The sequence below is a fragment of the Schistocerca cancellata genome, chromosome 5, assembly GCF_023864275.1.
Source record: "Schistocerca cancellata isolate TAMUIC-IGC-003103 chromosome 5, iqSchCanc2.1, whole genome shotgun sequence".
Classification (NCBI taxonomy): Eukaryota; Metazoa; Arthropoda; class Insecta; order Orthoptera; family Acrididae; genus Schistocerca; species Schistocerca cancellata.
This window is the reverse complement of record NC_064630.1, coordinates 258119355-258131983: the sequence shown is the minus strand read 5'-3', so window position 1 is coordinate 258131983 and position 12629 is coordinate 258119355. Positions and strand designations below refer to the sequence as shown.

General features: G+C 40.5%; 1 protein-coding gene across 1 annotated transcript in view; it reads right to left on the bottom strand.

Moving 5' to 3' along the window:
• Positions 1–12629, bottom strand: part of LOC126187926 (glycosyltransferase 25 family member) — an 861577-nt gene that overhangs the window by 785684 nt on the left and 63264 nt on the right. The window contains exons 4-5 of the mRNA XM_049929289.1: positions 8193–8312; positions 6602–6791 (exon numbers count right to left, since the gene is read on the bottom strand). Of these exons, the coding sequence (XP_049785246.1) occupies positions 6602–6791; positions 8193–8312 (310 nt within the window). The remainder of the gene's footprint in view (positions 1–6601; positions 6792–8192; positions 8313–12629) is intronic.

The window sequence follows — 12629 nt, the reverse complement described above, 5'->3', positions numbered from 1 at the left end:
TGTATATATATCAGTATGCATATATGCTTAATGTCACAGGGTTTTGTACACACAGAAAAACTCAATAAGTTTTTTTTTTTTTTTCAAGTGTTCCATATTTGCCCTCCTACTGATTCTGGAGATATCAAGTCGATAATAAAGTTCTTCCCATGTTCCAATCAATTTATTCCAAAGCACTGCTGATGCGAGCTCGTATTTCTGGTAGGTTTGTTGGTAGAGGAGGCGTAAACGATGAATCTTTCATATAACGCCACACAAAAATATCGCACGGGGTTGCGTCGGAAGAATGTGGAGGCCATGACGCGAATTGCTGATTATCAGCCCCACCAAGACTGACCCACTGGTTCTTCAATTTCTTGTTTAAGAAATCATTAACATAATGATGGAAGAGGGGTGGAGCACCATACTTTTTGTAGGTGAAGTCCACACTGTCTGTCTCCAGTTGTGGCAGGAGCCAATTTTCCAGCAATTACGTAATTCTTTATGCAGCAGGGCATGGCGTTTTTACGCAGCAGGACGTGGCGTTTTACCGACCGGGTACCATCAACATGGTCAACATGGTGCATCGGTGGGATGATCGCCGCAATGCTCACGGTGATTTTCCCCGAATGGCACACCGATTCTGGACTTTACTGCCTTCGAACGGAAACTTTTTGATCGCTTGTTATTGTTTGCTCACGTCTTCAGAGCGTCACTTCACTGTGATTACCTACTGGCTTGTCTTTAAGTTTACGAATCAGGTTTGAAATACACAGCGAAACAACCAAATTATTTAGTTTATTTGCAGTTACAAATGCAGCTTTTCTGTTAGTCTTAGCCAAAGAACGAAGCATCCGAGGCACGTGAGAAATAATCTCGTATGGACAAAACAAAAACAAAAATATCCGTACTGATCTATTGAAACCATTTATCACTGAATCCTGAAAGAGTCAAGTTGCAGAGGCAAGTCAACTGATCAGCAAGCTCGCAATGAATTTCCCCAGCTACAGAAAAAATGTGAACTTCTGAGTGAGGCACTGTAACATGCCATAAACCGTGCTTTCTCTGATTCCCAATTTTCAATCTAAGTTATATTAGTCGTTATATGTTGATAATTATAGGTATGAGGCATAAATAACAGTACGATGACAATTTTGATCGAAAAAGAAGTAGTGGTTAAAATGTGAACGGCCTGAGGCAGGACGGTGTTGATTTGTTGGTGGTGAACAACTGATTTGCCTGCAGAAACTAAAACAATACTGAAAGCGATACAAGATTAGGTCACTGAAAGTCGGTGAAACAGAAGGAAAGAGTATCCCATATTAAAATCGATAAAGCTCTAGCATCTACAGACTGTTTTAAAAGGTTTCATGAGATGAAAATAGCCGACCAGAAGTTAGTTACTGACAGACTTTCTTCTCAGTGTTCAGAAAACAGCAAATTCCAAACTTACTGGAAACACAGTGTAACAAATGATAAAACAGAACAATGCAATCGATTTGATATACCAGTTATCAACAAGGCTGACCAAATTGCCTTGCTCATAAACACTTCTATACTCAACACACAATTTGCATACTTTCTGGAATGAGAGGGAGGCAGGCTCCGGCAGGTGAAGAGATAGCTATGCAGAAACAAGGAATCTGTGCACATACTTCGATTTATAATATCGGATACTCGCATTATCTCAGAGAAAACTTTCAAGAGCCTATAGGACCTAAAACTCCAGCCTGCACTCTCTTGGCAACTTTCAAGAGCCTGTAGGGCCTGAAACTCCATCTGCATTGTCTTGGAAAATGGTGCAAATGGCTCTGAGCGCTATGCGACGTAACTTCTGAGGTCATCAGTCGCCTAGAACTTAGAGAACTAATTGAACCTAACTAACCTAAGGACATCACACACTCCATGCCCGAGGCAGGATTCGAACCTGCGACCGTAGCGGGCGCTCGGTTCCAGACTGCAGCGCCTACAACCACACGGCCACTCCGGCCGGCCCTTGGCAAATGCAGAAGGCAGGTTTCGCAGAATATATTTAACATACTGGTAACTTGTCTTTGAAACTGTTATGGTTATTAAAAACATGACAGATTGAGTGGATAATTTATAATAATAATAACAGCTATCTATTGGTCTGTTGGGTTTCTCGTATTTAACCTAGATATGGCTTATAAAACTAATACAACAGATTTCGCCATAAATATAAATTTCATTCACGGCTGTTTCTACGGTGCATTTTTCACTTGGTAATCGAATTAAGAGTCACACAGTGAAGACTGAAGTGCGTGATTCGCTGATGTTTACGAATCAACCACCCTCCACAGTTCAAGGGCAAGGCCTTTATTGCCCGTTTTCAATTTACATGGTAATTTTGTGGCGTTTAATATCCCGTGCATAAACAGAACATGTAGACTGAGCTCCAGGCAGTGATGTCTTGCTGTGTGAAATATTTCCTGCTGCTCAGTTATAACATAAAATAAAATCACGTAAACGGGTAATCCAATGTTATCTAAGCAGACGTAAGAAATAGTGTCATTTACCGCATTGAATCTTACAATGTGAATTTGGTAATCCTTGCAATTACTGTAACTTCCCTAAACATCCCGTAATCGAATCTGCGTCCTTAGTTATTCGTAATGCAACTAGTCAATCTAGCAACAAACTGCTATTGCGCATAAAATTTCTGAGTGGATTACCTTCCATGCATTTCTTACTTGTTCATCAGGCTATACCACCTCCTGTTATGATTTGATGTTGAAGAAACGTCAGGCACTAAACCATTTGAACTTCAATCACTGTCTTTTTCTTCATAAATTTCTCGACATTGTCGATATTGTAGAGAGGGGTTACATTGTGGCAGATTTTATGGTTTGTGTTACGTCAAATATTATATTCGAAAGATAATCAAAACACATTATCTGCATAACAAATGTATAGTCTTCCTCGGTATAGTTATTTGTCGCTTATTTTGAAATCTTTAACAACAACAGAGAAATTTTGGTTGAAAGTTGTCACAATGATACTCCGCCAGGTGGGCTACACTGTTAACAGCTCTTTTTTATCCTTGAAAGGTTAGAGAAAAAATTGTGTTCACACAGCTACGGAAATCGTGAAATATGATATATATACATATATATATATGTGTGTGTGTGTGTGTGTGTGTGTGTGTGTGTGTGTGTGTGTGTGTGATTTAAATTATGTAGTACATGATTTTTATACAGTGAGAACATTCCTTTTTCACCTCAGCAGCGATACAACTTAGCATTTGTTTATCTTAGTTTATATCATTTACTTCGATGCCCTCGGTTTCCTTCTGGCTTTGCGAAATTAATAGCGTACAAAACTTTTGTCTTTTTGTATAAAATTTCATCGGAATGGATCGGCCATCTCCAATTAACTTTTTATCGTTCCGTGCCGCTCACCATGTATCCTCCACTTTTTACTCCCATAATTTTGCCACGGTAGGAGGTGCCCTCAAACACAACCAAAAGAAACTGACCACTCGAAAGACATCTGCACCGTTTGTTTCCAGAAAGCTAGTATAATTTGTGAGCAACGCTGATGGAGAACGCTCTACGTCCGACATATTCGAATCATCTTCATTCAATTCCACGCTCTCGTCAGAATTGTGAAGGGAAAATGTGTCACTGGTGTCGTCAGTCTCGTTGTCTGGCGTTTCTGTGAGCACAGGAATTGTATGGGACGGTTTTGAACCTTTGCAGGAAATTACATTTTATTCTGTTTCCCTTTCTTCCCAAATAGTTTTTCCATCATCTTTTTGTTGTCGATGGCTTCCTGAAAATCGACAGGACTGATGATTTTTCCTGGTGGGACATTAACATTTTGCGTCTATTAGTGGTACGGCATTTCGTCAATTCCTCCCTCTTATTATTTAATTCTTGCAAGAATGCTTCGCCCGCATGACCAGTCATTAGTCCTATGCTTTTTTCAAGGACTGCTTGTGGAAGATGTTTTAATTTTTTTTTTTCCTATCCAGAGGAAAAATTCTGGTCTTTTCGGAATCATCCTTCTGCTTCTTTATAACTGAATCAAAGTTAGTCATCAGCTCTTTGGGAAGGCGCGGGAATTCGTCCCTTCGCACTGTGGAGCATCATCTTCCAGAGGTGCAACTCATTTTCCAGTTTGTCAATACTTCTCTCCAATGGGATTTTAGAAGCTACAATGGACAGGTTGCATTTGACGGGAGCGAGATGAACTTCATGTTATTTTCCTCATAGGGATGTAATACATCGAGAATTATATGGAAACTTAAGATTGTCACCAGTTTTAGCTTTTAGGCTTACTTTCTTCTTTAAAATTGGGAGAATAAGTGATGTAAACAAATCTTCAAAAACCTCGTGGTCAAATCAGCCTGATTTTGTTCAATTATACAACGTTATTATAAATGATTAAAGCGATTTCTCAGATTCATTGTATATATATCAATCTGTATATATACTTAATGTCACAGGGTTTTGTACGCACAGAAAAACTCAATAAGGTGTTTTTTTTTTTTTTTTTTTCAAGTGTTCCATATTTGCCCTCCTACTGATTCTGGAGATATCAAGCTGATAGTAAAGTTCTTCCCATGTTCATATCAATCTGTTCAAAAGCACTGCTGATGCGAGCTCGTAGTTCTGGTAGTTTTGTTGGTAGAGGAGGCGTAAACGGCGAATCTTTCACATAACGCCACCCAAAGAAATCGCACGGGGTTGTGTCGGAAGAATGTGGAGGCCATGACACAAATTGCTGATTATCTGCCCCACCAGGACCAGGTGAAGCAAATGGGGGAGAAGCTGTTGAGGTTGTGGAGGAATGTGAATAAGGTGTCCTCACCTTCAATCCAGATAGCAAAGATGTCATCAATGAATCTGAACCAGGTGAGGGGCTTAGGATTTTGGGTTTTTAGGAAGGATTCCTCTACATGGCCCATGAATAGGTTAGCATAGGATGGCGCCATGCGGGTGCCCATAGCCGTACTGCGAATTTGTTTGTAGGTAATGCCTCAACCCAACAAGCCACCTTCCTAGATGTTGACCTTCACCTCAGAGATGACTACATCAGTACCTCCATCCATATCAAACCTTCTAGCCACCAGCAATACTTCCACTTTGACAGCTGCCACCCATTCCATACCAAGAAGTCCCCTCCGTATAGCCTAGCCACCCGTGGCTGTGCATCTGCAGTGACGAGCAGTCCCTCTCAAAATATACCGCGGGTCTCACTGAAGCCTTCACTGACTGTAATTATCCTCCTATCCTTGTACAAAAACAAATCTCCTGTGCCTTATCTTTCCAGTCTCCCACCACCTCCCAAAGCCCACAGTCCGGCCACAGAGGAGCATTCCCCTCGTAACTCAGTACCATCTGGGACTGGAGCAACAGAATTACATTCTCCACCAGGGTTTAGATTACCTCTCATCATGCCTTGAAATAAGAAATGTCCTGCCCACTATCCCTCCCACCCTTCCTACCGTGGTATTCCACTGTCCACCGAACCTACACAATATAGTCGTCCATCCTTACACAACCCCTGCTCATGGAGTCTCATGGTTCATACCCCTGTAATAGACCTAGATGCCAGACCTGTCCCATACATCCATCTACCACCACCTACTACAGTCCAGTCACTAACATCACCTATCCCATCAAAGGCAGGGCTACCTGTGAAACCAGTCGTGTGATTTACAAGCTAAGCTGCAACCTTTGTGCTGCATTCTATGTAGGCATGACAACCAACAAGCTGTCTGTCCGCATGAAGGGCCACCAACAAACTGTGGCCAAGAAACAAGTGGACCAACCTGTTGCTGAACACGCTGCCGAACATGATATCCCTCATCTTAATGACTGCTTCGCAGCAATACATCCTACGTTCCCATAACCCTCCTGATATCCCTCATCTTAATGACTGCTTCGCAGCAATACATCCTACGTTCCCATAACCCTCCTGGCCTCAACCTTCATTAGTCAGTGTCCTCACCCATCCAGCCCCCTCCCTGTTCCAATTCCAGCACTACATAGCCATCATTTCATGCCACACCCAGTCTTTTAATTTCTTTTATTTCTCTCCTTTCCACTACTTACTCCCTCCCCCCTCCGCACCTTCTCTCCTGCTCTCCGTCTAAACTGCAACACTTGACTGTCCACCATTCCCACCATACTCTCCCTTCCCCCTGCCCACCCCAGCCTCCTCCTTACCCCCACCCAGTCGCCACTCCCATCATGCACTGGCACTGCTGCTCACAGTGTGGTCTCAGCTCTCTGAGACTGCAGACTTGTGTGCAAGTTGCATTTATGTGAGTGTGTGTGTGTGTGTGCACGCATGTGTGTGTGTGTGTGTATGTGTGTCTACTGCTGACAAAGGCCTTAATGGCTGAAAGCTTTAATTGTGCGAATCTTTTTATTGTGTCTATCACGACTCACCATCTCCGCTATATGGTGAATACTGTATGTTGGTGTTTCTGTCCAATATCAACCACTTTTCATTGTTTTTGTTTATATTACACGAATATTGTCAGCAATTATTTCATGTAAAAGGCAGTGTTTGTTCATAAAAACAGATATGAAAACAGTACATAATAGAAAGGCAAAAAAGAACTAAAGGTTTTTATTTCTTTGCTACTCACTTTCCGTCGACAGCGTCAATGATACTTGCTGCAATACCTAATTCCTGGAAACATTTCAGCATCTTTTTCCTCCTTTCTGGGCGTCTTTGTAAATTGATCATATAAACTTCATCAAAGCCCATTGCATCTGGCACTGGGTAAATAAGGTAGTCCAGAAAAATGTCATTTATTGGAAAGTCAGCACCGTCAGCTGTAAGTAAACAAACATGCTTGAGTCCACACATGTGCCTCCCCCCCCCCCCTCCACCCATACACACACACAAAGGGTATCAATTTAACATATGGTAAATACTTTTTTAAAGTAAATAATAAGAACAAAATATACAATGTTTAGAGAGAGAGAGACAGAGAGAGAGAGAGAGAGAGAGAGAGAGAGAGAGAGAGAGAGAGATTTTGCATTAGGAGAAAAGGAAAGATGGAATGATAGAACACTATAGCATCAGAAACAATGGGCTTCAAGATTTGTTATTGTCCATTTTGCCAAACTTTGTGCAGCAAAGGTGGGTGCAGAAGTAGCTGCATGTGTGACTTGGCCTGAAGCAATTGCCTGATTTTCCCCTCTTCCTTTATTTGTAATACTCTTTCATCTGTGCAAAAATATCATAATCCCAGGAACCCTCCCCACAGTACACTAGCTTCATGAGGTGTGAACAATGCTAACTGGCAGCAGTCTTATGATCTCAGCAGACTCAGTCCACATCTGACTGCTGTTAAATCTCAGTGCCTGGATTCAACATAAATAGTTTTCCACCTGATCATATGTGAGCAGGGACCTCATGTCACCATTATCATTTCCCAGTCAATCATTCTTTCTTTGTGTAACCTACAATAGATTAGTGCGGAGAGCAGAGAACTGATCCACTATGATTTCTGCATTGTGGGCAAATAAAGATGAGACAATCCATCAAGATTATCTTCTGAGAACTTGCAGGCTGAACACTGTGAACATTTGGATGGTACATTGGGACTACCTTGACTAGCTCCCGTAATCCTCATTATTATACAATTAGGCTCCAAATCATTGGCTCAGTGGTCAATGTGCCTGACTGGAATGATGAATACCCAAGTACAATTCCTGGTACTTCCACACATGCTTCCTTGGTTGGAGGACTAGAATGTGATGTACTCAGCCTATGAGGCCAACTGAGGAACTACTTGAATCAGAAGCAGTGATTCAAATGTCTGGAACGCTTCAACACTTTGAACAGCAGCTTGCTGATGCCATGTCCCACCACAAAACATCCAAATGATGTAATTTGGCAAATGATGACAGAATGACAAGTCAGCACTGACTTGTCTTCTGGTGCTGATCATGTAGTTACTTCTTTTTCCGTAATAAAGTCACATACATAATGCTTCAGAAATCCACATTTTCTCTTAAGCTCCCCTCTTTTCCCTCCCTCCCCCCCCCCCCCCCCACCCACCCACCCATCCATACATCCGTTCTGTCTAAAGTGTTTGAGAAAATGAAAGGTTCAGACTTGAGCCCTCTGATTTCATCCATTTAATTAAGTAGACATAGTCAACTCCCTTTAAAATCTTCATTTGAATGCTGCTCTTTCTGATTCAATGCATAACACAAGTTGCTTACCAATTGCTGACACCTTTACATTAGTTATCTGGAGAAAATCATCCTCAAGCTTTGCTTCATCTCCAAGTGGTATACTGATGTACCCAAATGGTTCTGTGTTGCAAATATGAAGTGGAATTCCTGCAACATAAACATTCTTTAGTAGAGGATGCTACAAAATTTAACAAAACTTATCAAATCTGAGCTCAACATTACATTACATGTATAAAATAATCCTACAAATGCTACCCATCTCTTCTATTACTATTTCTACTAGCTCGTGAGAATAAGGAGTAGCTTTGTTTCTATTGACAGAATTAACTGCTGCAGATAATCCATTAAATATATCCTACAGGGTGTTAAACTGGGCAAACTACAAGAATCCAGTACATCTCTAAACCAGCAGCCCCAACAGTCTATGTCGCATACTTCGTTTTTGCTTCTCTTACAGGTTTCTCAGTTTTCGCATTCATCATGTTAGATTCTTTAGCAATAGCATACAATTACACCCAACCTTCCAATAATACTTTACAATATCCCTTTTCCTCATCTAGTCCCTCCCTAACTAACTTTCTTCCAATACAATTCACTCCAGTCATATATTTTTATATAAAACCATATCTATTATAAGGTGGGCCTCTTTCAGCAATTGTGCGGAATTGTGATGTTCGCCTTCTTTCTAATCCTGCACAGAAAAAAATATGTCATTCCTCCCTGAAGAAGGAACTAATAATGCCAAAAGTTAGGAATATTTTTTCAGTTTTTGCACCTATCAGAAATACTAAAATTTTACCTCCTGGATGCAAGTTCTGGCCAGCCATTCTGACTGTAAATTTAAAGGCAATAATAACTCACTTGAGAGACTGGCGACAAGTGGCGAAAAATAATCCTGGTTAGCTGTTTGTAACTTTATGGTTCGGAAAAATTGTCCCCTGTATTGAGAGATCAAACAGCAGCTTATTTGAGGCAAAGAAGTTTGAAACTTTTTAACTTCTTTTGCAAGCACTAAACAAAGATTAAAAAGGTCCTTTCTTTTACCACTTTTAACTGACAATGCAAAAGGTATGGTAGATGTTCTCAGAAAATGAAGGATGCAGAAACAGCTACCAATTAATTAATTAATTCACACATTATGTTTAGTAAATTCCGTCATGAAGGAAAAGTTTCAGACATGTGGAACAGCTCAAGTATTTCCAGGCATAAGCTACTTATGCAGCTTACATCTGCAAAGTATGCTCATAACAAATTATGACTAGTGCTAATCTACTCACACTGATAATTATGGAATTCTAGATTACTTTATAAATGTAAATGCTGATTTGAAAAAGCCATTGCTCCTCTTCTCACACTCCAAGATGCTTTTTCTTAATCTTATACCTGAAAAAAATATTTGCCTAGAACAGAACACTACCAGTTGTCTGTATATTGGCAAAGTCAAAATCTACTTAATATGAACATCAGAATTAAGCATAAATTACATCCCAGAGTCCAAATATTCCAATGAATTATAGAAGGAATGGCTAATGAGATGTTATTTAACTTTGAGAAATCTTCTGGAGGTATCAGACAAGCCATGGCACCGTGATGGTGCAAAGTTTTCCTACCCCTCATCTTCAGATGAAGTGATGGTGGGTTCATGTCATGTTCATTCCTTTATAGCTGCTGGATGGCAGACCCTGCAGACAGGCCATTGGGTTGGCCAGTCACATGCATCCAGAAAAGACGCTGAGCCCAGCAGTGCTGGTCCATCCCCCCCCCCCCCCCAGCTGGATAGTGGGGTGGGGGGCCAGGGGGGGGGGGTCTGGATGTTGAGTCCTGGTGCTGACTTTCTATTGTGCCCACCGATGATCAAATCTCAGGACCTATAGTGTAGCACAACACTTTAGTCTGTTCAAAAACAAATGTGACATTCAACAGGCTATAACTGGACAAAATTGAAAAAAACTTTGTTCACTAGCTACCTGCAATTAGCATTCAGTCTCTCACTTTGCATATGGCAGGTGATGGATGAAACATCTTTGCAACCAGTGAAATCTCCAAGCAGAAAGCTGCTGTGAAACAAGAGAATGTGTTTTAACTACTTCTGGGGCTCATCTGCAGAACATTGACCTTGACATTAGTGACATTAGTGACATAAGTCAGTTTGACAAGAAAGGAACTGAACAAGGTGACAACGCTACTGCTGTCAAAAGGTCTGAATTTTTCACCAATTCCAAGCAGTGGTGGATACACAAAAACCTAAAGGAGGGGGTGCTAAAGATACCTTGAGCTACCTTTACTTTTATAGTAATAAAAAATAATCAAGTCACATGCAAAGTTGAAGAAAGTTTTATTTAAACTGATTATACATACATACAAGACAATGCCACCTTATGATATAAAAAAGTTACAGCTGTGGTTCTCTTCCTTAAATTATGAATTCTATTCGCCCATTCTTCCTGGCAAATTGGTTAATTACATCATCAATAGGACAATCAATGTCAGGGTGAGAGTTCAAGTTGATCCTCCTCCACAGTCGACCTCAGTCTTAATATTTCTGCTTCTGAATGTAAACTAGCTTACAGTTCAGCAACAGTCCATATTTATAACACTACGTATCGAAGGTTCTCTGTACAAGAAAACAGTAGAATATTCACGACTTTTCTCGAACAAATGCCAGACAGAATATCATATTGTGATCACTAGAATGGCCATGACTTTTCTCATACGTATGTGTTGGCTATCTACGTGTCAGACAGAAACGTATAAAATGATGATGACATGCATGTGCGTGCTACATAGAAAAGTACAACTACTCGATTCAGTCAACTGATGAAAGAAATGAACAAATAGAATGTGGATTGACTGGCAATGCGGGTGGCCTTCAAGGCGGGGGACATGCACCCCACACTGGTTCCAAGAATATTACCTATGTGAGAGATTATCAGCAGTGTCAAACAAGCCAGCTGTCGACTCTCCTCTGATACTGATAAAAACATGAGAAGGGAAATGAGCCGTACCTGTGAAAAAGCCAAAATTATGAATAATAATGTCTCACTGCCAGAGTGCAGGGCTATACATGCCCTCCATTAGGACACTGAGTCAGTCATCCTAGCAGCTGACAACAAAGGCAACGTGACAGTGCTCTAACAGTCAGATGACTATTAACAGAAGATTGAGATGTTGCACAGGACGCAGCATACAAGCAAGTGAAGAAGGACCCGCACACATAGTGTGACAAAGAAGACCATCTTACTTCTCAGCAACTCAGGACTGGACAAGGATACGGTCAGAATATTGTACCCTTCAGCACCAATAACACTATGGATTTAAAGCATCTGAAAAAAAGGAATAGGGGGTCTCACTACACCTGACAGTGAACACTATAAATCCCCAAAGCATGGCTTAGCCAAACAGTTGAAACAGGTAATAAAACCTCTCATAGGGCCCTGTTCACACACGTCAAGAACTCAAATAAGAAAACAAGTGCCTAGTGTTACTTCCATATACAGGACAGCCCACAATGAGGGCTGCCAGGATAATGGAGAAAAACCATTTTCCACCCAATGTTAAAATTAACAATATGCTTAGGTCTGCTGAAGACCAATTAGTAGTATGAGTACCAATAGTTAAATTTTTTAAGTATTCTTCTTTAGGTTTATTCTTGGTGGTTTTTATACTGGATATTTTAGGACAGTTTGACAAATGTTTTTTGTCAGTAATTATAAAATTATTTGTGTGATTTCCTACCCTTTACATCTAAATACTTACTTTTTTGTTTTACTTTTGAGCACCATGCCTAGTTATTTATTATGTACATTTTTCATTGTGCTTTCAGATAACCTAATGATGCCCTAACCAGATGAAATGCATTGTTTTTCAGCCAATAAAAAGCACTGTGCAACCTAGGACTGGTCTTTTAATAGTAATCAGAATATAAAACTCCATTCTGAGCTTTGGAGAAGGATACATTGTTAATTAATTTTACTTTTAGTATAGTGGTTGTGAACTGCACAGCTCACTGTAAATTCATTACTGATGTTAAATACAAATGTCATTGTGGGTGTAAGTGTAAGAAACCTTTCGACCCTGAAAAGACTTTTAAAAGTGGTTCAGTTAGCAACTTTCCTGTCTTAATATTCTTACTGCATACTTCTGTAGAACATACTGTTTTTGACCCTAGCTGAATTGCCCCAGAAGAATGTGCTACAGGGAAGTATTGAGAGAAAGTTTGCTAGCAATCCTGTCAGCAGGTCAACACAACGAGTGTGTTTCATGAGTGCAAAGCATGCAGGACTCAGCCTTTTAATTAACTTATCTATGAGCTGGTGCCACCTCAGTTTGTTATCCATCATAACGGCAAGGAAACTCGCATATAGCACCTCACTCAGTGCATGAACATTGGTCTCTGCTTCTGGTACTTGGAAGTCATTTTGTTTGTTTGGAATTGCATAATATGAGTTTATTTTTCTTTTAAGA